This window comes from Macrobrachium nipponense, chromosome 1 (assembly GCF_015104395.2).
Source record: "Macrobrachium nipponense isolate FS-2020 chromosome 1, ASM1510439v2, whole genome shotgun sequence".
NCBI classification, from domain to species: domain Eukaryota; kingdom Metazoa; phylum Arthropoda; class Malacostraca; order Decapoda; family Palaemonidae; genus Macrobrachium; species Macrobrachium nipponense.
Window position 1 is genome coordinate 109,826,906 of NC_087200.1, and position 27,526 is coordinate 109,854,431.

Below are 27,526 nucleotides of genomic sequence, written 5' to 3' on the forward strand. Positions count from 1 at the left end.
AACAATTAATTCACTTGAGTAGATTGCGTCTGAGACCGCTTTACTTTTATTTGAGAGCCAACTGGAACAGAAAGGTATTCCCAGATCTGATAACTTTTCCAGTGACTCCAAAAATAAAGTTAGACCTCAGTTGGTGGAAGGTAGAGAGCAGACTTCAGAAGGAAAATCCTTCCTACCAGTGAACCCCAACCTAGAATGCTACTCAGACGGATCGAATCTAAGTTGGGGAGGGATCTTAGGAGACAATGAAGTCTTGAGGAAATGGTCTGAGGAACAAGAGAATAATTATGTAAATAAAGAATTGAAGGTGGTTCACTTAGGTCTTCAACATTTCAGGAAGGAAGTACATAGTGGGCAAAGTCATAACAATATATTCAGACAGTACACTGCCCTTTTGTACATAGAGAATCAAGGGAGAACTCACTCATTCTCCCTTTATGGGATGGTGAAAGTCAATGTTCTGGCGGATGGATTGGGCAATTAGAAGCAAGTTTTACCAACAGAATGGACTCTTTAGACTATCAAGTTTGTCTGGATCTCTGGAAGTTGTGGGGAACCCTGATCCCTTAGCATGGCCAATAGACACCATGCTATAAGACTGGTCAGGAAAAAATCTCTATGCCTTTCCCCCTCTGTTTAATGTCAAACAAGTAATAAACAAATTTTGGAAACACCAAAATGTGTCCTTGATTCTGATAGGCCTGTTTTGGCCAACAAAGGAATGGTTCCCATGCCTGATGGAGCTTCTGTGGATTTTCCTAGGCTACTTCTGCAAAAGACTTGTCTGCTCAAACAACCCACTTCTGGGGATTCCATCAAGGGTTGTCTTCTTTGGTGCTGACCGGGTTCTTACTATCTTGAAACTCCTGCACATAAAAGGATTTTCAAAGTCAGCTGTGCAAGCTATCGCCAATTGCAGATGAAGCTTCTATGAAAAAGTATATCAAGTAAAGTGGGGCACATTTAGAGCATGGTGCAAAGCGGAGTATTATCTTCTCAGACATCTGTAGCTAAGATAGCAGACTTTCTGCTAATTTTGAAAACTGGGAAAGGTTTGGCCAATACAGTAATCCCTCGCTACTTCGCGCCTCAAGTTTTGCGCCCTCAGTGCATCGCGGATTTTTCAAAAATATTCATACAAAATTCAAAGTTGAGAAAAAATGGCGCGGACGCTAGCAGAAGGCAGAGAGAGTACAATAGAACATCAGGTATCAACACGGAGATGGCGCGTAACTCAAAATCCACCTCTCTGATTCGCTGGCCATCTCGGCTCCTGAATCTCGCAAGCTGATTGCCGAGCCGCCGAGACGGTTACGTACGCATCTCTCCATGCCCAGCGCCCAGCGAAGGAAGACCGTATTCATTGTTCTCTCGCGCTCTTGTGTCGCTACTCTTGCCGCGTTGAAAGTTTTAGCTGTTCTTTTGTGCTTTTTTTGTGCAAAATAGTGCTTGTACTCTCTGGCAAAATGGCTCCCTAAAACGTCCTACACCCTCTACATCCTCTGGTGACCAAGAAGATAAAAATGATGACGGTGAACGAGAAAGTGAAATTATTGGACATGTTTAAGGCAGACAGTAGCTATGCGTCTGTTGCCCGCATGTACAGACTGAATGAATCAACAGTTCGCTATATAAAAAAAGACGAATTAAAAATCCGTAAAACTGCCTCAATAACATTCTCCAAGGACACTAAGCGCGTTGTGACTCCTCGTAATAAGAGGATTGTGCAAATGGAGAATGCGTTACAGTGTGGGATAACGGATGTCGGGAAAGGTTAGTCTCGATACCAACATGATTCGATACCAACATTGATAGAGGTAGTTATGTACCTTGTTATAAGAATACAGTTATATTTACATGTACATGTAAACAAAAACAAAAAAAATGTATACTACGCATTTAAAAAATAATAAGGGGACCCTACTTCGCGGTTTTTCACTTATTGCAGTCGGTTCTGGTCCCCATTAATAGCGATAGGTGAGGGATTACTGTACCACTATCAAGGGCTATAGAGCCATGTTAAGTTCAGTCTTCCGACATAGGGAAATAGATTTATCCTCCAACCAGGATTTGTCAGATTTAATTAAATCCTTCGATACTACATGACAAAAGGCAGTGGTAGTGGTTCCTTGGAGTCTAGATATTGTTTTAAAATGGTTATCAGGCCTACGATTTGAACCATTAAATATTGTGTCTAAGAGATCTTATGTACTAGGAAAACCCTTTTCCTAGTAACCTTAGCTACTGGTAAAAGGATTGGTGAGATCCATGCTTTGGATAAAAAGGTGGGTTTTTCAAGACGGAATGCAGTTTGCTTGTTTTTTCTGGGCTTCTAAGCCAAATATGAGTCAGTCTCTAATCCTTGGCCCCACTCATTCATGAATGAGAGCTTGTTGGAAATTTTAGGTTCGAGTGACCAAGTGAGAGTGTTATGTCCTTTAAAAGCTCTCAGGTTTTACTTTCTCGGGACAGCAGAGATACATCTATGGAAGAATACCCTGGCATCCTTACTCAGGGATCTAATTATAGAAGCTCATTCCTCTCTTGGAGAGAACATTTTCCCATTGTGGAAAGTGATAGGCTCCTGAAATTAGAGCTAAAGCCACTTCCATGGCCTTTAAACATAATTTTTCTCTCTGCAGTTTTGCAAACAATAGCTGGTAGTAGAGCTGTCACGCTTTCTCGTGTATGATGTTGGAGTCAAAGGGCATGCTCCTCTTACTGCCGTCTTTGATCCAGTACATGAGTGCAGATTCCATCCGTATGGTTGTTTTAGCTCTCACTGTCGACACTGCTTTTGCTGTACTAAAGTATTTCATGCTTACACGTTTTCTGATTTTACTTTCCTTTTTCTTGATGTATCTCACCATGCTCTCATTCACATTAGAATGCTGGCCAGCCATGACGAAACATTTCCCCTCCTTCAACATGTCAAGAACTTTCACCTTCTCGTCGAGCTTCATGGCGGTCTTCTTTCTTTTTAGGCTCTTTGCCAGAAGCCTTATAAGAAACAGGGTGCTTTTTTAGGACCCATTTTTGGCATGATTCACACACATATTTGGTGGTACTTAAAACACAGCTTTGTGATTATGTCTGTGTATACATATCAGTAACTTTCTATGCAGTAAGGTTGATGAATTAGAGATGTGTGATACCTACAATTCCATCTTTGCGAGATGGGACTCTTGGTTTCAGCACATCAACGCCAAGTGTACAGACAGTGAGTGACAAGGAAAATGAATGCTGCTCTTGGATTGTCTGCTTTGCAGACGACAGCCAATACAGTGTTCCCCCACTTTTACTCAGGAATAACTTCCAGAACCTGCTGCGGAAATGCAAAAATCCCCTCAAAAATGTATTTAACTGGCTTATAACTGCCAAATACCCAGTACCCCTTTAACTATAATGCTTATAACTGTCTATTATTAACGTTCCACTTCCTAATTTGATAATTAAAACAAATTTATACTGTAAATTATCATACTGAAAATATTTTAATATAATTTCAGATAAAAATACACCCCAAAATATCATCCCAAAGTAACCTTCATTACAGTACTCTCCTACTACTGTAAGTGGAAGCCACTACTCACAGGTCTTCTGCCAATCAGAGGATTCCTTTCAAAGTCCCACGGCGAGAGCGTTACAAAGGTTACTCCCCTTGCCTTCCGCTCGCTACTACTGCTACTACTACCCGCCCGCCATCTTCATTTCTGGAATAGAGACCCAAGCTTGGACTGGCTAAGGGTGGGGAAAGACGAAGGGATGGGTTCACTGGGCGACACAGGTCTTCCCCCAGAAATAGATTTTTCCTTTGTCAAAATCCCTTTTCTGGGTTCGACCTGTGTCTGCTGGTGAAAAAGTATCAGAGAATTGCCATCCGAGCTTAACAGATACCAAACAAGAATATAGAGAAGGGATAATGAAACCTAAGGTTCACTTAAAGAATAAATTTAATGCGCTGTAATAAGGCGGACAACTAACTTACTAATTAAAACTAGGACTTAAACTAGAGCTTAAAACTAGTAATAATAAAACAATATAATAGAATGGTATCTGAAGCAATATACAATAAAGTATGTACAGACAGGTCAGTGATACCAATATGGTCTCAATGCTATGTACAAGTTCCAGTGAGGGGATGGCAAACAAACCAGCCCAGCCCAGCCCGGAAGAGAGAGGTTGGCAGGGAATACGAGCGAGGCAGGTAGGAAGGAGAGAGTATTTAAGGGAAAAAGGACTGACAAAAAGGGCTAAGGGAAGGAGTTGATAAGACTCGGTCATTCAGGGGAGACTATGCTCCCTGCAGCCACTGTTGAGAATTTAAGGGCCTCTGAGTTCTTGAGATAGTGGCATTTAAACACTGCTGGAGATTTCCAACCCGTATATTTCTTCAGGTCTTCGAAATTCATATTGTGAAAATAGTTAATGGAGGTAGCTACTGCTCGGATGTCATGGATGTGTGGGACTGAATCCGGGTTGGCCTGTTTAATAAAGTAGAGTATTTGTTGTCTAATACCTATAAGAGAAATCGTACCACCTTTCTCTCTAATAAAAAGGGGGGCCTGAAGATTTTTTCGGAAGTCCTGGCCAGAATAGGATTTGAAGGTAACAACAGGACACAATGATGCATCTTGTGTCAGAGGAATAATTTTCCATGGAGCCCATCTGTTTTGTGGGTCCTCATTCTTAGCCAAGAACTTCTGATCTGGGGAAAGTAATACTTCACCCGACAGGAGGAATTCAACATGATCTAGATTTCTAGAGAGAGCCGAGAGTTCAGGTATTCTGGCACCTGAAGCCAGAGCCATTAAGAATAAGGTCTTTCTGAGAAGGGTTATATATGAGCATGACTCATTATCAGTGTCTGAGGCTAATTTAAGTACATCATTCAAAATCCAGGAGACCGTATGAGGGCGGTCTATTGGTCTCAGGCGGGCACATGCTCTTGGAATCGAAGAGAAGTATGAATCTGACAAGTTAATATTAAAGCCAAGCTGAAAAATCTTCCTTAAGGCTGATTTGATCGTAGTAATGGTACTAGTGGCTAGGCCTTTCTCAAATAGAGTTCTAAAGAACAAAATTGCCAGATTTGTATTCATATTTTGAGCATCTGAATTTTTTAGAAAAATGGCCTATTTCTTCACTGCTGAATCATACTGCCTGAGCGTTGATTCTCTTTTATCTGATTCTATTAATAAGATGTTTAGTGGATCAATACTAGCATTTTTTTGGGCCGCAAACTTCATGAAGTCCATAAAGTTAGGGCACTCAGAATTCTTGAGGAAGCTGACACAGTCTGAGTTTGTACTACTTGAGTCAGTTCTAGACGGGGGATCCGTTTGGGCCGGAGATTCAGTTCTAGCAGAAGCAGAAACCAGTTGCTCTTTGGCCAGTTGGGTGCCACCAATGCTACCTGTCCCGTGAAAGATCTTAGCTTGTGCAGGACCTTCATCAGAATATTCACCGGTGGAAACAGGTAAATCTTCTGCCAATTGTTCCAATCTATGGACATTGCATCTGTGGCGTAAGCTAGAGGGTCCAGGTTTGGTGCCACGTAACATGGTAGTTTGTGATTGGATTCTGTGGCGAATAGGTCTACTTGAAGGTCCGGGATTTGATTGCAAATCCAACGGAACGACTTCCTGTCCAGGGACCACTCCGACTCCAGCGGAGTTGTCCTGGAAAGTGAGTCTGCGATAACATTCTTTACCCCTGCCAGGTGAGTTGTTGACAGATGCCAATGATTTTTCGCTGCTAACGAAAATATCGCAATCCATTATTTAGTTTGCTTGACCTGGAGCCTCCTCTGTTTATGCAGTGGACTATTACTGAACTGTCCCAGACTAACCTTATATGACTGTTTCTGGCTGGAGTCAGTGGCTTTAGGGTCAGGAAAATGGCCATCGCTTCTAGAATATTGATGTGAAACTGGCGGAACATGTCCAACCACATTCCCTGGACTTTCTTGTGTTACGAATAGCCTCCCCAGCCCCTCAGAGATGTATCCGTGTGGATAGTTAGAGACGGCGGAGGGAATTGCAGTGGTACTGACTTGGCCAGATTCCGGCATTCCGTCCATGGATGGAGCCTCTTTGTTAAAATGGGTGGAATTACAGAGATTTTGTTCCTGAGATTGATGTTGGCTCGTTTCCTCCAGACTCTATTGATATCCTTCAATCTGGCTTTCAATAGGACGTCCATCACCGACGCAAACTGTAGCGAACCTAGGATTCTCTATTGGGTACACCGAGAAGCCTTTTTGTTCTTGAGGAACTGTCTCGTAGCCACCGCTATCTCCCTGACCTTCTTGGATGGGAGAGATAGTTTGTGCTTGTTTAGGTACAATTGGATTCCCAGTCATTGAAAGCGGGAAGCCGGAATGAGCCAAGATTTTTCCCTGTTTATCTGGAAACCCCAGAAATTCCAAGAATTTCATCACTGTGGCTGTTGCTTTGTGACACTCGTCGACGCTGGCTGCCCAAATGAGCCAGTCGTCTAGAGAGGCTACTAACATTACCCCTTGGGTTCTTAGCTATCGTCTCTCCTAATTTGGTGAATACCCTGGGCGCAATGTTGAGCCCGAATGGCATGACTCTGAATGAGTAAGCCTGTTTCCCTAGTTTGAAGCCTAGGTACAGAGAGAAGTTCCTTGCTATCGGAACATGATAGTAGCGTCTGTAAGATCTATAGAGGTGGTGACGGCGGCCCCGGGGACGGGGAGTAAGGTCCGCACCTGCAAGACGGTTAGCATGCGAATCTGTCGCATTGATGTATGAGTTGAGACGGGACAAGTCCAGAATCACTCTTCTTTTGTCCAAGTCCTTCTTTGGTACACTGAACAGACGTCCTTGAAACTTTAGGCGTTTTACTTTTTTTTATAGCCTTCCTCTGCAGGAGATCTTTGGTATAGTCTATAAAGTCCGCTGTTGGAATCTGTAAAACTGATTGGTGGAGGAGGCCCTTTCTCCCATTTCCACCCTAGACCTTTCGAGAATAAACTGTGGGCCCACGGACTGAAGGTCCAATGGTCCCGGAAGAGATATAATCTCCCTCCCACCTGCAGACTCTCACTGGTTGGCTGCAGGTCTGCTACCTCTGCCTCCTCGGAAGCCTACCTCTTGCTCCGCCCTGTAGCCGGGCGCCACCTCTGGCTCTGCTACTTCCGGAATGCCTATTGTAGCCGCGAAATTCGCCTCGCAAACCTCGTAGGAGGGGGGTTGAAGGCTGGGGAGGTTACTATGGCTGTTTGAGGCTTGAAGCGTTGCTGAAAGAGCCGCGGAGTTTGCATCAGAACAAACTGCTGCTGGGGTTGAGCCTTAGATGTCAAAGGATTACCGACCTGAGAGACCTTAACCGCTTGAACTACCGCCTGAGGATGAGGAGGTCTGGTAAGGATGGAATTTCCTTGGGCTCTTCCTGGGTCTGGATTGGTGTCCGGGGCCATCAAACTTTCTTTTGGAAGGAAGTCCCCAACGGACCTGAAGACTCTGGTTGGCTCTGGCTGCCTCATGAAAGACGCTGTTAACCTCGTCTTTCGGGAACAGATTTTTGCCCCATATTGAGGACTTTATGAGTCTATTAGGCTCGTGCCTTATAGAGGTACTGGCCAGGACGTACTTCCTGCAGGCTCGTCCCGCCATAATGAAATCGTACAGGTCCGCTTGAAAAGTCTGTAACAGAGCTTTCGTGAGGACCAGTAACAACTGTTCATCAGTGTAGGTTGACGCTACTAACTCCGCCGCAGTGACTGAGTTGATCGACCTTCCCAATCTGGTTCTTGCCTCGAATTCCGCTTTGACCAAGTGGTCCGGAATCCTAGGTAGCTTCTCAGCAAATAGGGTGGTAGCGCAATTCTGGGTCGAGTTTACCCTGCCCCGTAAATGTAGACCGTAAGTGGTCATTCCAGAACCTCTAACAAATCTGCGGGGTAGAGTAGAGTAGGCAAGCCTCTGTCTCTTTTAGAGCTGGTAAGGGCTTACCCTCCACCGCCGCTTGCATGGTTAGTTCCGGCACCTTGGATGTACAGGGCGACGGAACTCCTTCTGGGGTCACAAACATGGTAAAGCTACCTTTATGGGGCGTCAGTTTGGTGTTAAGGCAACCCCAATCAGAAAGGGTGCGAACCCAAACAGCTTGAGCTTGGTCCCTAGGGAAGATCACTGTCTCCTTCGGGACCTTGTCTACTCTGACTAGCACATGTTCTGCTAGTCTGACAAATCCGGGGAATGGGAACTGGAGACCCACCGGGAAGAACTCAAAATCCTCTACCGGACGGGTCCCGCATCCTTCTCTCGTCAACTTCTAATCCAAGAATGGGGCATGTAATGCTAACCGCCACGGGTTGTTGTTCTCAAATGGTGGCAGCTTTGACGCATCCGGCACTGTCATGGTCAGAGCCAGGGTTCCGGATTGGAGGAATCCGGTCATCATTTCCTCCTGGGCTCTGATCCTCTCGGTCAGGGACATTATTGTCTGGCCTGAGGTATCTGAGCCTCTCGTCAACCACTTCCCTAACCTTCAACATTAGAAGGTTAGCGAAGGCCTCCTGATCAAATCCGGACTCCGTCATCTTGGATTTGGAGGATTTGGCTCTCGACCCCATAGGAGGGGGAGAAGCTTTAACAGCAGGCGACTTGGCAGCAGAGGTCGACGGCTCAGGGGCTGAAGACGACTTAGTCGCAGCTGATGAAGTCGGTTTTGATCCCTTTGGAAGGGATTTCGGTCTTAATGATTTAGGCTTGGGAATGACCGAAGCCAATCTTTCCCAAGCAGGGGCGGACTTAGAGAAGCCCTGGAAAGAAGAGGAAGAAGAAGGAGTGGGACTTAAGAGACTACCTGCCTCACTTACCTCCCCACCTACCTCCTCCTCGGTGGCCATCGGTTCCCGATGAAGGCTGAAGGCCGCCACCTCTTCCGTCATCAGGTCACAATCTTGTTCCTCCAGGATGGGCAGCGTCGCAAGTCAGATGGACTCAATGATGGGGTTGGCAAATTGCGCCCGGAAACAGCCGTTGTATGAGCCCCGTGCCAAAGACCCCCGGGTACAGAAGGGAGCACAGATCTTCCGCCAGGACGTAAGGCTGTCCCGCCGCTGCATTCTTACCAAAACCTCCCACCCAACTCCTGAACGCCACCCTTGCCTCATGCGGGAGGGCCAAGGTAGCCTGTACGAGAGGGAATCGAATTAACATTCCACTCAGGGAATAGTATCTGTAAGAAATTTCTTAAGTTATTGTAACAGAAATTCCATGCAAATGAGGCAGTAAGGATACTTACTTTCTCATCAGAGAGAACGGACACCATGTCATAGCAGATGGTGCACGTGTCCATGTGCCAGACCATGTAGTCCTAAAGTTGCACAACGCAGTTAGCGTGCGACCGGCAGACTACATGGCCGCAGGGCTTGACCAGGGTAGCTGAGCACCCTTCCTCCTGGCAACGGACCATCTGTAAGTTGAAAATATCCTATGAGTATTAACGCAAAACGTCGGAGTTAACTCCGGTGAGAGCATGCACCTTAACCTAGATATTGATTCAAGACTTACACACTAAAATGATTTCAACTCACTGAATGAATAAAAGAAAATCTCTGGGTGTATGCCCAGTATATGGGGTCTGAGACACGCCGGACTGGAGAGGAGGAAGGACCTAATCTCTAGTACGGTTGACTTAATCTCTAGTACGGTTGACTGAATCAGAAGGCTACGAATTATCGTAGTCGTATACTGAACCATCCACCATCCCCACCGAGTGGGGAACGACACGAGAGAACGGAAACTGAGCTGCGGCAACTTAGTACAATAACTCCGGCGGGGGGTGTGAGGTTTAGTCACACTCCGTCGGAAACCTTAAAGGTCCGGAGATATCTACAGAGTTTTTTGTACATATATTTAATATATATACATATATATATTATATATATATATATATATATATATATATATATATATATATATATATATTATATATACGTATATGTCTAATTATTTGGTAATGAGGAGTAATCCCTAAAAGCTTAGCCTACTCGAAGTCTCATCTCGCATTGTCATAAGTAATGCCGATGGAAACAGGCTGAAACAAGCGGATCAGGAGAAGGTAAATTCCTATACCTGAACCTGAACGCATCGAGGGGGGGAGCGTAACTCCCAGCCCGAATCCATAGAAGGCGGAGGACAAAAGGGAGAAGAGACAACTGAGGCGGAGGAGCAGTATAAATGTACAATCCGGTGTGGTGTCCGCTGGCTGGTGTGATACTAGACCACTGTTAAGCCGGCGGAGCTATCCACTCGGAGACATAAGGTGATTACATATAATACCAGTAACCCCACCGCTCCAACCCCTATCTTCCCCACTTGAGTGAAAAGCTCGAGCGGCCGTTCATTGATAAGATTACTACTAGCACCGCGAGCTATAAGACAGCGTCAGGCAGAGCCGAGCTGGGGAGTGGGGGGGAGGGGGGTTTGGTATGTATGTGGGGTGGTCGGTCGTGATCACCTGTCCACCAACCCGATCAGAGATAGACACCTACTGAAGGCTGTGTAGCCTACTACTAAAGGGGTAGTAGACTGACTGGGCCTGTGGCCCGTCGTGATTGGTACAGCGACCGATCGGTGATCACTTAAACGGGAGGTCATGGCCTACTACTAAAGGTTATGCTAAAGGGGGCTAGGCCAGGACAATATACGCACCAGACCACTCAATTTACAATATAATAATACAAAACAATACTAGTAATACAATAATGAGGCATCATGGAAGAGTTGCAAGAGGAACATAAGGTGTAAGGAGAATACCCAGTATGGATCTAGCCTAACCCTCTGAGATCACTACGGATCCGGTCAGGTAGGTCAGATAACCTCCAAGGACATCATGGCATGGACGGTGGCACTCGCCAAACCCTCCAAAATCGAATATTTTGACCTGGTCAGGTAGGGAGGATAGGGCCAACAATATGACAAGAGAGACTTTATCCTTGATATCCTCCCCGCTAGCACCGTAGCACAGTCGGGGGGGAGAGGCATAAGGGGTATAGGGGTAGGGGCACCTGCCCTACCTTCCAAAACCTAGCCTAGGCCTGGTTGAGTAAGCCAGCCAGGGGAGGAAAGCAACTCTTCCAACCTCTCAGTGATATGAAAATCATCGACATTTAATCAAGTACCTATCTGGTTCGCATTAAAACAATAACGCATGCATGTCTCACATCGGAAGAGAGATGGAGAGAGAGGATTCTCTCCTCTCAATGATAAATACGTTAGGCTACTATTAGCCCAACAAAATTTCATATACAATATGTGATAAAAATACGCTAAGAGGGGGCACGAACACGCTCTTGAGAAGCTGAGGGGGAAGCCAGAGGCTAGAATATAAATTAATCAACCCTTGTTTAAAAACCCCAGAGGACGCCATGAGCGTGTTAGGCCTACCTTAAAATACGAAACAATCCGAACTCAGTCGGCTAAATAAATAAGCACGTGATATAAAAAAGCGGTAATGATAACCGTAATGAAACATAAAATTAACATAAAAATAAAAATAAAAGGAAATAACCAGTAATAACAATGCACGCGTCTGATGATGAGCACCAAAAATGGCGGAATATAAACTAGCGGTGCCCCCAATACCCAACGTTTTCTAAGGGGCCGAAGGCAAAATATGGAATGCATCGTAACCATACGAATTACGAAAACACAAATTGGTATACTCAACTTATATGAAGGAGGAAGTTCTACAGAAGACATTGCTTGTTCTAAATAAGGCACCAAGGGAGCAGCTGAGACGCGTGTGCACTCACAAAGGCTAATTACAGGAATGAAGATGGCGGGTAGATAGAAGTAGTAGTAGCGAGTAGCGAGCGGAAGGTAAGGGGAGTAGCCTTTGTAACGGCTCTCTCTGTGGGAGGGAATTTGAAAGGAATCCTCTAATTGGCAGAAGACCTGTGAGTAGTGGCTTCCACTCGCCCTAGTGCTTATACCGACGCCCTTGGGGTGATCGAGCTGAGGGTAGTAACTTCAGCATACCATGCTAGCTTGTGAGCTACAGGAACTTTTCACTGGCAGACACAGGTCAAACCCAGAAATGCCTGTAACTGCCTATTTTAACAATTCATCACCAAACTTGACATTTCAAACACAAATATACCTCAAAATATCATTCCAGACCACCTTAATATAATTTCAAAGTCATGCAAAATTATGTACCAGCCAACAACTGTTATTCTTAAGTATCCCCTACCATACAGGATGCACATTTTCTTAGGCCTACGTAACTCTGCGCATCGTTCTGTGCCAACATTTTATGTATATTGATATTTTCTGGTGTAACAAGATGATTTTTAAATTATATTTACTGTACAGGTGTATATTTTAAGATTGTACTATTGTATAGAGCATATCTAAAATATGTGGTAGTATGGAACACGATGGGACACGTACTTACCCTCAAACAGAAAGGTAGTTTTTTTACGTCATGGTAATCTTTTTGTGATTACATACAAATACATTTCACATATAGAAATGATTTACTACAATAAGTTCTTAGTTTACTTCGTATAGTGGTTAGTCCTTGCCATCTCCCTTAAATTTATTAAAAATTCTCTCTCTCTCTCTCTCTCTCTCTCTCTCTCTCTCTCTCTCTCACAGAGCATAGTACTTTAAAGAGAAAACAGCAAAATATATAACATATGTCATTTACCCGATCTATTTATGTATACTGTATTTGTGTAATCACCATAAAAATATTAAAAATCCATCCTCCGAATTTCTTATGTAGGCAACTTAAAACCTCTAGGCTCTAGTATTTTAGCAATTTTTCTGAGACAATGTTTAATCCTCTCTCTCTCTCTCTCTCTCTCTCTCTCTCTCTCTCTCTCTCTCTCTCTCTCTCTCTCTCTCTCTCTCTCTCTCTCTCTCTCTCACATTGTAATTCCAATAGTAAATTAATTTTTTATAGCAACTAAATTATTTTCCTAAATAATTCTTTTATAATAAGCATCATTAGCTGGTTCCCAGAGCATAAAGAAAAGGCAATATGATTACATATACAGTGGAACTTCAACATATGAAAGTCCCTACGTACGAAAAATCCAAGTTACAAAAGCAAAGATGAAGATTTTTTGCTTCTGTGTACGAAAATAATTCAGGTTGTGAAAGGGTGTATGTACTGTAAACCGAAATTATCCCGGGCCGCCGAGAACAATTTTGAAACTCGCACGCTGCCAACTCAGTAGACTCGTCACCATCCTCCCGCTCTCCCATTGGTTCCTGATGCTAGTCACCGCCGTAAGATCCTGCTGTCCTATTGGTCAGCATCTGTCCCATCATGCCTCTACTTAAGGCGTCCTTCGACCATTTCGTCGCATCAGCGTTATCGTAAGCATGTGGAATTCTTTCATTCACATAAATTTCGTTTGTTAATATAAATTTGTGTTAGTGATTTCACTTTCTTTGTAATAAGTTACTTTATCGTGTTGGGTGTGAACTTAATTACTGACGTTATTAACCATGGGTCCCAAGAATGTTGCTGAAGTTCACAGAAAGAAGAGGATGCTTTCTGTGGAGATGAAGATGGAGATAATTAAAAAGTATGAAGCTGGCATGCAGTTGAGTGTGATCGCTAAGGAATACGGCCGAAATCCGTCGACAATAGGCACCATCCTTAAGCAGAAGGAAGCCATCAAAGCAGTTACACCTTCCAAGGGAGTGACTTTTTGTCCAACAAGGGGAGCCACGTGTATGATGAGATGGAGAGGCTGCTTCTTGTATGGATTAAAGAAATTGCTGGCGATACAATAACCGAGACGACAATCTGTCAGAAGGCCAGCGCTATTTTCGGTGATTTGAGTACCCAGGCCGAAGTCGACGCAGGAGAAGGGACATCGACGGCAACCCCAGACTTCAAGGCTTCTCGGGGTTGGTTTGATAAATTCCATAAACGGACCGGCATCCATTTGGTGGAGTGGCATGGGAAGGCTGCCAGCTCGGACATGAAAGTGGCCCAAACCTTTAAAAAGACGTTCGATGAGATGACAGTCAAGGAAGACTACAGTTTTCAGCAAGTCTTCAACTGTTACGAGACTGGCCTTTTTTGGAAAAAATGCCTTGTCGGATGTACATCATGGAGGAAGAGAAGAAGCTACCCGGGCATAAGCCTATGAAAGACAGGCTTACTCTTGCACTTTGTTCAAACGCCAGTGGGGATTGTAAGGTGAAGCCCCTACTTGTGTATCCTTCGGAGACTCCTCGAGCCTTCAAGGCCCACAAAGTGCTAAAGGAGAAGCTTACGGTGATGTGGAGGGCTAATGCGAAAGCCTGGGTAACGAGACTTTTGTTCACTGAGTGGGTAAATCTGTTTCAGCCTGACAGTGGAGAAATTATTGGAAGAGAGGTGCCTCCCTCTGAAATGTCTGCTGTTGTTGGACAATGCCCCTGCTCACCCTCCTGGCCTCGAGGAAGATATCCTAGCGGTGTATTTTTTTTATCAAGGTTCTTCATCTTCCGCCTAACACCTCCCCTCTCCTCCAGCCTATGGACCAGCAAGTGATATCGAACTTCAAGAAGCTGTATATACAAAAGATGTTTTGACATCACCGATACCACAAACCTCACCTTGCGTGAATTTTGGAAGGAGCATTTTTCGACATCGTCATATGCATCTGACTCATCGATCAAGCTTGGCAGGAAGTTTTGAGGCGAACCTTGAATTCTTCGTGGAAGAAACTCTGGCCTGATGCCGTATCGGCCCGAGACTTCGAGGGATTCAACGTAGGCGTAAGTGCTGATGCAGATTCAGAACAAAAGTGTTGGATGATCCTGAAACTTTCGCAAACCAGATCTTGATGAGAATTCCGTTTGCACTCAGCAAGTCCATGGGGGCTGGTCGTCGATGAGGACAACATCAATGACCTTCTTGCGCGGAGCACCAAGAGGAGCTTACGAGGAATGACCTGAAGGAGTTGGAGGCCATGCAACATAACGTCGTTCAAGAAGAGTTCTCTAGCAGCGGCTAGAGGAGGAGGAGGAGGACCCTATGACAACGGCAGAAATTAAGGATGTTTTAGCTGCTTTTCATAAAGTGCAATCATTTGTAGGAAAGAGACATTGAAAAGGCTTACACAGGTCGTATGCTTACCCAGTTCGATGACGTTTGCCTGAGTCGTTTCAGGAACATTGGTAAAAGCAGGCAGAAGCAATCTTCCTTGGATAGTTATATTTTGAAGAGGACTTTAGTAGTAAGCAATCAGGAAGGTCCAAGTGATACAAAAAAACAGAAAATTGGAAGTGGTGAAGAAATTTAAATTTCTTAAAAAAACGTAAAGTAAAAAGTAAAAAAAAATGTAAAAATCAGAAAAAGGAAAAAAAAAAGAAATTTAATTTTAAGTTTTTTATAAAGTTAAGTGTTAATGTTTTCTGCCATTTGTTAATGTGTTTTGTAAAGTTTAATGTTAATGTTTTCTGCCATTTTTTAATGTGTTTCGTAAAGTTAAGTGTTTATGTTTTCTGCCATTTGTCCTCCTCCTCTGTCTCCACTTTCGGACATCGCCTCGCTTTAAAGGTAAGGTTCCACATTTTACTACATATGTACGTACAGTATTTCTTGTGCCATGTACACTAATACAATTTATTTACAGGTATAGTATAGTTTATGTTAGGTATTGAATGGTTCAAATTGTTGTATTTCATTGTTTATTGGTCAATTTAGCTTTATTATAAAATTTACTGTGGTGGTTTTGTAGGGCTTGGAACGAATTAGGCAATTTACATGTAAAACGTAGTTCTAGATACGAAAAAATCAGGTTACGAAGGCCGCTTCGGAACAGATTAATTTCATATCTTGAGGCACTACTGCACTGTATTTTTTATGTATTTATACATTTGTATTATAGTATGGTATTGTAATAAGTACAGTAAATAATTTTTTTCATAAATGTACTATTCATTCATTAAATATACCATATATACTCGCATATTATGCGACTTTTGAAACCCAGTTTTGAAGCTAATTTTAAAGGGGTCGCAACATACACGCGGTATAAAATTAGCGTACTGTCTGTGCTTTCCAAAATCGGCCGATTGCGATAGTTACTACCGGAGGAAAACTGTAGATCTTTTAAAAAGTTATGCTTTACTTGTACTTCACTATATCCAATAATATTATATGTATTCTCATATTACTATTGTATTTTTAAAATATAAAAGAGCGATCATGTGCCATTTTTATTATTTTGGTTTATACATGTTTAACTGTTCTAGACTAACCATCTTTGAATGTCCTTGAGACAAACCCCGAGGCTATAATTATAAGATTATAAGGGTTTTTCATTCCCAGGTACTTTAATCTCCTTCCTATTCGGCCCTGCTCTCTCTCTCTCTCTCTCTCCTAAATCTTACTGCTGTCTGATCGAGAGCTTTTTCATGGGACAACATAGGCCCGCATTTCGCATTTTCCATACCTATTTATTTTGTATATGAATGCCCTTTCTCGGCTGTGAAGTTGATGTCTGTCCATGGCTGTGAGATAACCAGGAATAACTTGTAAGTTGGTGTCAAAGTAACTCCACACTTCAGTGCCAAAACTTGGCCATATCACATTCAAGCAACATTCAGTCATTGTTTCCTATCTATTATTTTCTCAGAGAGAGAGAGAGAGAGAGAGAGAGAGAGAGAGAGAGAGAGAGAGAGAGAGAGAGAGAGAGAGAGAGAGAGAATCTGTCTGTATACGATTGTTTATTTTCTCACTCGTCAAACTTACTCTGTTATGCTTTATTTCATATTTCCTTGCTCACCAATTTATTCTATACCTACGATATTAAGAAATCAAGATATGTGTAGAAGGGAGAACTGCCTCCAGACTGTACAGTGTGGATTTAAATGGACGTGGAACTGGTTGAAACATACGCAACAGCACCAAAATATATGCCATGTAGATAGAAAATCTGACTCCGTTTCTTTTTATTGGCTAAAAAAACTATCAATTGTTAACCTACTTAATTTATTTAGAATTCCACATAACGGAAAAGATAATATTTGGTATCTGTTATGGGAGAAATGGTTTTATCTGTTGTTATAAATTTGGCAGATATGCGGAGATCAAACACGTGGGAGGACCAAAACACCCCAGCCAGAGAGCTCTGTTAATTTTGTAAATAATATAGTTTGGCGTGCTAGCCTTTCCCGATTCATTTGGGTGTGCACTGCAGCTGTTGCTACTGCTCATCAAATTATGGCATTTTTCTCACTAATCCCAAGAATTGACCATGGAAAATCCCAAGATTAACCAAAAATCTCAAGATAATTAAGTAATTGACATATGCCAAGCCTTGAAGTCCTAAATATTTAATGTCAGTCCGTCTGTCTATCAGGAAAAGATACTGATAATTTTAATTGACAGTATCTTTCCTGAGAGAGAGAGAGAGAGAGTATATTTAACCAGTGTGCTTTAGTACATATGCAGGCAGTGTGTTCATGCTTGTTAAAAAATGTGCAGTATAAAAAATGTGCAGTATGGGTAATTCATATCTGGAAGACAAAAAAACAAATATGAATTTTGTTGTTGTCAGTCGCTTGGACTAAATTTACATAAAGCAGGGAACAAATCTTAACATTCCTCGAGAGATTAGAGAGATGAATCTCTCTCTCTCTCTCTCTCTCTCTCTCTCGCTCCTCTCTCTCTCATCTCTCTCTCTCTCTCTCTCTCTCTCTCTCTCTCTCTCTCAACTATACTGTTAAGTGTTAACATGACTCTCTGAAACCAATAGGTATTCAGCACACGCGCAACTGAATGTGTGTGTGTGTGTGTGTGTATGGGCATACTGTTAAAAAATGTGCTGTACCAACAGGTAATACCTACATCTTTAGAAGATAAAACCAACAAACAAATTTTGTTGTTAGTCACGGGGACTATAAAGGGTGTTTCATGGAATGTGTGTTTTGAAAATAATAGCTATTAGTTGACATATGGTATTAATTGTCCCACTATTTTATATAGTAAGTGATCTTAACCTCTTACGCGAGCTGGACGTATTTTACGTTTGACATTTTTTGTCTCCCGCTTTGTGCGACTGGACGTATTTACGTCGACTTACAAAAGTTTTTTTTTAAATTCGCGGAAAAATACTTATAAGGCCTACCAGCCTAAAACTTTTGAATCACGCGCCCGGGGGGTGGGGAGCGGGAGTTCACGGATCAAGGTGTTGTTTTGTTTACAATCGTTACGCAGGCGAGCAAGCGCGAATTTCTTTCTTTGCCGCACTAAAAAGTATCTGTGAGACATCTCGTAATTATTTCGTCACTTTGACATAATTTTTGTACCATTGTAAATTAGCCATTACATGAAGTATTATATATGAAAATGTGCACATTTTTTTGTAGAATACAAAAATAAAATACTCATGATTGTAGCTTTTATCAGTTTTGAGATATTTTCATATAAATAACGATAATTGCCAAAATTTCAGCCTTCGGTCAACTTTGACTCTACCGAAAATGGTCGAAAAACGCAATTGTAAGCTAAAAACTCTTATATTTTAGTAATATGAAATCATTTACCTTCATTTTTTGCAACTAATTGGAAGTCTCTAGCACAATATTTGGATTTATGGTGAATTTATGAAAAAAGTTTTTCCTTACGTCCGCGCGGTAAACTCTCCGAAAAAAATCATACATGCGATTGTGGCAATGTTTGCACCATTTTAAAATTAGCCGTTATATAAAGTTTTATATATGGAAATGTGTGCAATTTCATGCACAATACAAATAAAAACAACCCACGGTTGTAGCTTTTATCAGGTTTTGAGATATTTTCATATAAATAACGATAATTGCCAAAATTTCAACCTCCTCGGTCAACTTTGACTCTACCGAAATGGTCAAAAAACGCAATTGTAAGCTAAAACGCTTATATTCTAGTAATATTCAAGTATTTACCTTCATTTTGCAATAAATTGGAAGTCTCTAGCACAATATTTCGATTTATGGTGAATTTATGAAAAAAATAACATTTTCTTTACGTCCGCCTCGGTAACTCTTCCGAAAAAATCATACGTTGCGATTTTGGTAATGTTTGCACCATTTTAAATTAGCCGTTACATAAAGTTTTATATATGAAAATGTGCGCAATTTCATGTAGAATACAACTAAAAATGATTGAAGGTTGTAGCTTTTCTCATTTTTGAAATATTTGCATATAAATCACGATAAATAGAAAAAAAACCACGTTCGGTCAATTTTGACTCTACCGAAATGGTCGAAAAACGCAATTGTAAGCTAAAACTCTTACAGTCTAGTAATATTCAGTCATTTATCTTCATCTTGAAACAAATTCGAAGTCTCTAGCAAAATATTTAGATTTATGGTGAATTTAAAAAAAAATCTTTCCTTCCCTCTGCGCGCGGATTCTCCGCCACAAATCTCCGAAATGAGTTACGTACCATTCTCGGAATATTTGCTCCATTTCATATTAGGCATTTCATAGATTTTTATATATGAAAATGTGCGCAATTTTATGCAGAATAAAACTAAAAATATTTGAAGGTTGTAGCTTTTCTTATTTTTGAAATAATTGCATATAAAAAATATATATATAAAAAAATTCGACATTTGGTCAACTTTAACTCGTCAGATATTGTCGAAAACTGCAATTGTAAGCTAATACTCTTACAGTTTACTAATATTCAATCATTTGTCTTCATTTTTGAAAGAAATTGGGATTTGTCTCTAGGACAATATTTAGATTTATGGTGAATTTTTGAAAATAATATTTGTTTACGTCGGCGCAGTTACGAATTCATGCATTATTTTGTGATAATATTTTCTCTGTGTTGCTTTTATCGTTTTACAATGTGTTAGATACCAAAACTGATTGCAATTTAGTGTGAGAATATTTTCTCCATGTTCTTTTATTGTTTTACAATGTGTTATATACCAAAATGATCGCAATTTAGTGTACATTACAACAAAATAAAAAGTAACTTGTTACCTTTAACCATTTTGCACACAGCGCGATTTGAATTACAATTATATACGAAATTTCGTTTTTTTCTTTTTGCACTATCATATATCGCATTATTTATATATGATAATGATAATTTTTTTCATTTCTGATGGTTGCATACTAAACTTCAGCCAATGCCAAAAAAAAGGAGCCAAAAATGAACTCTTAATCTTTAAAACTAAGCGCGCTGTGATTTTTTGAAAAAAAATATTTTTTCCGCTTCCGCGCTCACTCTGAAACACCTCCGGCACACGGGAGACAATTTTTTTTTTACCGCTTCGGCGTAAGAGGGTTAATTATCTCGCATTCATTAACGTGCGATATTAACAGTATTATATTAATATTTATTTAAATAAAACAATAATGAAAAACATAAAGGGAAAAAATGTTTTTGCTGCAGTAGTAATGTTTGTTTGATAATGCATCTAACCTTACATTTCCGAAATCTGAAAAATTCCAAAAACCGAAACATCGGATAAAAGATATTATGTACACGCACACAATGTCTACACATTTATTATCTTGGGATTCTTTTTTTAATCTTGAGATTATCTATTCAATTCTCGGGATTAGTAAGAAAATTACTGTAACTTGACTAGCAGCAGCACACATCTGAATGACTCGGCCATTAGCACGCTAAACCACCGACCTTATGAATTGACGCTCTCAGAAAAGGAACTCGCATGATACATGAGATACATGACAAAACCACTGTTTATTGGTGAAAATTTGGGGGTCGCATCATATGCAAGATCACACGTTACTTGAGTACATACGGTATATAGTCTTGTGCTGCAGCCATAACAGGAAAGATCTCTCTCTCTCTCTCTTGTACTATGTCAGCACTGTACTGTATTTATCCTTTTAATGAAAATAATATCAATAATTGTAACAAACAAAAAAAGCACAAACATAAACACATCTAACAAGTTCAAACAGATCATGGAGGAAGGTTGCCAAATTTTTTTGCTTTGTCTGATTTATTGTAATGTATTTCATTACAAGTTTAGTTAACTATGATTATCACACATGTTATAGAAGTACACAAAAATATTTTATAATTTTTTCATTGTTGATGCTTCTCTAGTCACCGTAAAAAATATTTAAAATCTGGATTTCACATACATGGCAATTGTTAACATTCTCGTCCCAGCCATAGTGCTCGGAATTAAGTTAAATACAGCAAAATAAACTCGTATTCACCATAAACTGATTTTCAAACCACAACATTGACATTTGTTTGTATTTTATAATAGTACAACAACAAATTGAGAATGCATACAATATTATTGGATACAGTGAAGTAAAGGATAGCTTAAAAGATTCATGGAAAAGATGTATTTTTGTCACGTTTGTATTTTATAATTATACGTAGCTGTCAACAGCCTGACACCATTCAGTTATGCTGACATTGGACCAAATCATCGAATCTTAGGGGGATACCCCTTATAGTAGCTACTCGTCTGATTCTTGTTTCATGTTATTCAGTTTCTTTTTGTACAGAATTATTATATGTCAGGATGCATTGGACCTCCAGAATTAGCTTATAATAATTACTACAGTGGCCCTCCAGTTTTATGCGTTTCACATTTCCGCGGTCCACTTTGTCTCGGATTTTTGTGGAACATGTTTATTCACTTTTCCATAGGGAATTTTCACTGATTTGCAGATTTTTTTTTATCTACCATACGTATCTCTAAAGTTATTATTAATTCAGTTTTTTTTGTAGAGCAACACTAATTATTCACTAATTTCTGTATTTTTTCCACATGTTAGTGACTAAGTACTGATTTTTATGATAAAAAATACTTACAGCATACTTATAATGTACTTATATATCTATTAAGCTTATTCCAGGTTGGGCCTCATACTCTCTCTCACTAAGGGTAATATAAGATGTATTTGAAATGGTATTGCTGTAAAGATTTTTTATGATAGTGGATATTGTATACAGTGTGTAAGATATTCACTAATTATTTCCAATTTTAATCTCCAGCAAAAGCAGACTGGAAAATAAAATTAAAATAATTAGTGAATATTTCAAATATTGTACAACAAGCTTTATCATAAAAACTTTACAATATAATTTCAATTACATCTTATATTACACACACACACACACACACACACACACACACACACACACACACACACACACACACACACACACAGAGAGAGAGAGAGAGAGAGAGAGAGAGAGAGAGAGAGAGAGAGAGAGAGAGAGAGAGAGAGAGAGTATTGGTGATGGACTTGTGATGGGGAAAGGCAGTAGAAAGAGCGTTGAGTCGGTGCACAGATACCTGGGTAACTGGTGATATAGCAGCCATATACTATACTAAATAAAACCTGAAGGGACTGTTCAAGTTAATTCTCTAAGAAATTCATGCCCTCATCTTGATTTCATTTGCTATAACATTCAAAGATCGTAAAACATGCGGAAAATTTCAACCATAGCCTATGGTCATTCTTGGTGATTTGATATGGTCTCTAATTTTGAAAATCAACTTTCATTCAGAAATCATTCCCGAAAAAAGCTGTGTAAAGTAAAAATATTTATTACCACAAATAACTCGATATCTATTTGCACAGGGAATTAAAGTTTAATTTCATGCAAAAAAAGCTGATGTTTTGGGAGATCTTTCAGCCTCGTGCAAAATAATGCAGCCGTATTAGCTGTGTAGGCTAACTCCGAACTGCTTGGAGAAATCTTCAAGTTGACAGGCTACTGTAACCTTGATAAAGGTTTCCTGTTAATGACAGTAGATTTGTAAACAGCTACTAGCATTTGATCCATGTCCACATCAAAGTCATCAAAGTGTGAAAGCTGTAATGCCAGTGTCCAGTGTTTTGTGATTGTCTGCCTGAGGCACTCTTGCTCCTCAAATCATAGAAAACGCTCTTTTGGATTCAACTAGGTTTGCTCAACCTACCGTAGCTGTCACAACATTTACTGCCATTGATGTCAACTAAATTTAAACGCATTGGAATACAAACATAAATTTGTAGAAACTAAAAGAAATACAGTCGCCACTTATGATGATGCAATAATATTCCCATTCATAAAGGAAAATTAGTAAATATTGTCATTATGATATGTAGTATTAAAATCAGGAATTCACACACTATCTTCCAGATCTCTATGGACAAATCCATCTGAAAAATTCCAATTACTTCGGACATATATCGTGTTTCTCATCTAGTCGGTTCATGGCACATTGTTGCAGCTTTTCATGTAAAGCCAATGTCATGGCCAATCATAAGTCTTTGATTGGTGCTGGTTTGTCACAAATAAAGCAGATTCCTCCTTTATCAGTTTTAGATTTTTGTGCATCTTCTTCATCTGCCTTCTGGCTACGTGTGAATTTTGCTGATGGGGCATCTTCTTCTTTTGTCTTACACAATGACTTCCTTTTCCTTTTTAGTTTTGTGGTTTTGAACTTCAGCATACATGATTCATATGTGGCTTTGTTATTTTGAAAGCTTTACAGAATTCCATCACCTTCATCAAGCCTTTGGGCATGAACTAGTACAGGCATTGCATTCAACTTATAAAATTCAGGAATGTTTGTAGCAAGGGTAACATAGCCAGCACCAGGTGCATCCACTAGTCTTTCAAGTGTGTCCGCTTGGCACAAGCAACAAAGCTTCCAGTTTATTTTATGTATTATCTCCCTATACCAAAGTGTACGCTAGGTTAGTGTTATTCAGTTTCTCTTTGTACTGAATTATCATGAGTCAATCTGCATTGAACCTAGAGAATTAACTGATACTGTAGTAATAATTACTATACCGTATATGTAGAGTATACTGTGTAGTGTAGGGTATGCTACCATATATAGTACTACATACTACATATACAGATGATAATGATTAACCTAGTTTAGGCTAGGCTATATTAAAGATATGATTTTTCCATTAAATGATAGGTTTTTTGGAACCTAACCCCATCATTAGTAGAATACCTGTATTACTGTAGCATACAGATTACAAGATTATGGCTCTTAGTTTTTTAAAGTGACAAAATCAGTATCTCCAGGAGATTTTAGTTAAATTTTGTTAAAGTGACAAAATTAGATCTTGAGATTTCATTTAGTTTGATAAAGAAAAAAAGCTCTACCAAAACACATTTTCCATTCATGTATAATACGCAAAACTCTTGATATTATAGGTAACAGGGAGTGTGTTGTAATGAAAAACTCTTATAATGTTTCTCATTGAGGAATATAAAACCTTCAGTTGTGCTCAGCATGCAGGGAAAACCTACAAGATACTGTAATCAGTGAATCCAAATCCATTATTCAAAATCAAAGTAAAAATACAGGTGTGCTTTGTAGAGAAGACCTTCAGGGAGTGGTCGTTCTTCTGGAGGTAGTATGCTGTGGAGCTCAGATGTCTAATATGGCCAGGTGGAAGTTTTCTTGAAATTCTGGAATATTATTAGAGACTTCCAGCCAAAAAAAATAATACCCTATTGCAAAACTGACATTTCATGTTAAATTTAACCACCTTTATTCTGTTGAATTTTTTCAATACACTTATCTCTTCACATTAATCTTCACAATAAGGAAGATTTTCATTAACAAAAGTCATTCACTGGAGTCTTAGGTTTTTCCTAAAAGCTGCCATGTAGGTAATAGGGATGCCAGATAATTTTTCATCAGCCTGGGTAGAAAATGTCAATAAACATTATTTTATATAACCTTCCTGAACCTTGCTCTTTCTATCAAGGAAAGAATCCCACAAAGCAAAATTAATGAATATGTCTTGAGAGGATTCGGAGATGTTTATAAGCTATATAAATTTTTTATAATAAGATGTATTGTTCCTTAACTTTCATAGATACAACTGTATTGTGTTTTGTGTTATTTAAAGACTATTTCAAACTATATCATTAGATTTTTTAAGAAATATAAAAAGCCTTTTAAAATATGACTCATACTATAATTTGTTCTCATAATCACTAGACAAGTTGAGAGTCGTCAAGCAGCGGTAAAAGGATTTATGCAGTTTCTTCGCCACTTTCGTGTCATGGGAACGCTTCCTTCTTCTCAGGCATCCATGTCCTTTTCGTCTTCACTGAGTGCAATAAGCATTAATGCTGATGTACACTCTGTGTTTAACAATTCAACTAATGAGGCGCTGTGCCTCGAACTTTTAGGCATCCTAAGGAGGTGCTTTTCACAACAGCATGAGGTAAGTAGAAACGAAAGTATGTATCTCTACATAAGGTAACGGTTACTGATTTCAAAGCTCTTAGGAAATGGGTGTAATTCCTCTAGAAGTTACCTCACTTTTCAAGGCTGTTTTTTTAAAATAAATTTAGCTTAATTTTCTTCAAAAATTAAGCAACTGTTAATTTTAAAAGTGTAAATGTAGTCTGCATAGTACTTGTTTTGCTAGATGGCATCTTTTATTATTTTTCACCTCTCCCTGTATGTATTTCTCTTCTTTATATCAATATTCTGTTCTGTGGAACCTTGTTGGGAATGTTGTGTGCCTTTTTTAGCATTGTTTTGTAGTGCTCCTACTCATTTTAAATGACTTCATTTCAATGCAAACCCATCACTCTTATAAAGCCCAAACCCATGGTTTTTAAATGTCATAGACACTGCATTTTTTTTGTCAAACTGAAGTGCAGTAGCCAACTATGTAGTGGTACCTCGAGATACGAAATTGATCCGTTCCGAGGCGGCCTTTCGTATCATGAGCTTTTCGTATCTTGAACCGCATAATAAAGCTAAATTAACCTATAAACAATGAAATACTACAACAATTTGGACCATTCAATACCTAACTTAATACGTACGTACTAGTAGTACTAATATGTATGTACCTGTAAATAAAGTGTACTATTAGTGTACATGGTATGCAAGAAATACTGTACGTACATACATACGTATGTAGTAAAATGTGGAAGCTTACCTTTCGAGTGAGGCTATCTCCGAAAGTGGCGACAGAGGAGGAGGACAAACGGCAGAAAACTTCATATAGTACGTACACTTAACTTTACAAAACATTAAAAAATGTCAGGAAAACATAAACTAAACTTTATGAAACACATTAACCCTTAAATGCCAAAGGGGTATAATAAAAATCGTCTCCCGTATGCCGAGGGGGTCTCGGAGTGAGCGCCGAAGCGGAAAAAATATTTTTTTCAAAAAATCACAGCGCGCTTAGTTTTCAAGATTAAGAGTTCATTTTTGGCTCCTTTTTTTGTCATTGCCTGAAGTTTAGTATGCAACCATCAGAAATGAAAAAAATATCATTATCATATATAGATACAACTACTATCCGACTTACAACCTGCTCGACATACGACCACTCGTACTTACAACCTTACTTCAGACAGTTGACCATTGAGTTACTTGGCACTGCGCCATCTCATGAGAACTCTCATCACTCAGGCATGAGAACTCTCATCACTCAGGCATGAGAACTCTCATCACTCAGGCAGCATCAGTTTGAGTTACCCTGCCCTATCTGCAGCATCATTTGGTATTAACTGTACTGTAGACTGAATTGCAAACCAATTTATGTAAGAATTGACTTCTGACATGCATGCAAGACCTAACCCCATTGTAACTCAATGCCTGATTGTACGTAATGTATACTATTACATAAATGATTAAAATGTATTAGTAGAAGTACATTATGGTAAAAAGATTGAAATAATGATTGTACATTACATTACAGTACTAAGTAGGCACTTTTATATAGCAAAGGTTTGATAGTATACCCTACCCAGTATGTTGGCCACTTTCTAAGGTTCGACTTACATCCATTCTGACTTACAACCAGTGGGTCGGAACCAAACTTGGTTGTAAGTAGGATGGTACCTGTAATGCGATATATGATTGCGCAAAAACAAAATTTCATATATAATTGTATTCAAATCGCGCTGTGAGCAAAACGGTTAAAGCTAACAAGTTAATTTTTTTTTCGTTGTATTGTACACTAAATTGCGATCATTTTTGTATATAACACATTGTAAAATGATCAAAGCAACACAGAGAAAATATTATCACAAAATGATGCATGAATTTGTAACTTGCAGACGTAACATTTTTTTTTTTTCAAAAATTCACCATAAATCTAAATATTGTTCCAGAGACTTCCAATTTGATTCAAAATAAAGATAAATGATTGAATATTAGTAGTATACTGTAAGAGTATTAGCTTACAATTGCAGTTTTCGACCATTTCGGACGAGTTAAAGTTGACCAAATATTGAATTTTTTTAATATATTTTTTTTATATGCAAATATTTAAAAAATGAGAAAAGTTACAACCTTCAATTATTTATTGTTGTATTCTACATGAAATTGCGCAAATTTTCATATATAAAACTCTATGAAACGCCTAATATGAAATGGAGCAAATATTCCGAGAATGTGACGTACGCATTTCGGAGATTTGCGGCGGAGAACCCGCGCACGGAGTGAAGGAAAGTTTTTTTTTTTTAAATTCACTATAAATCTAAATATTGTGCTAGAGACTTCGAATTTGTTTCAAAATGAAGATAAATGACTGAATATTT

General features: G+C 39.7%; 1 protein-coding gene across 1 annotated transcript in view; it reads left to right on the forward strand.

The window, feature by feature from the left end:
* The window catches only part of LOC135219553 (Fanconi anemia group I protein-like), a 258,047-nt gene that overhangs the window by 220,072 nt on the left and 10,449 nt on the right, over window positions 1-27,526 (forward strand). Inside the window, exon 10 of the mRNA XM_064256406.1 lies at window positions 24,954-25,182. Within this exon, the coding sequence (XP_064112476.1) occupies window positions 24,954-25,182 (229 nt within the window). The remainder of the gene's footprint in view (window positions 1-24,953; window positions 25,183-27,526) is intronic.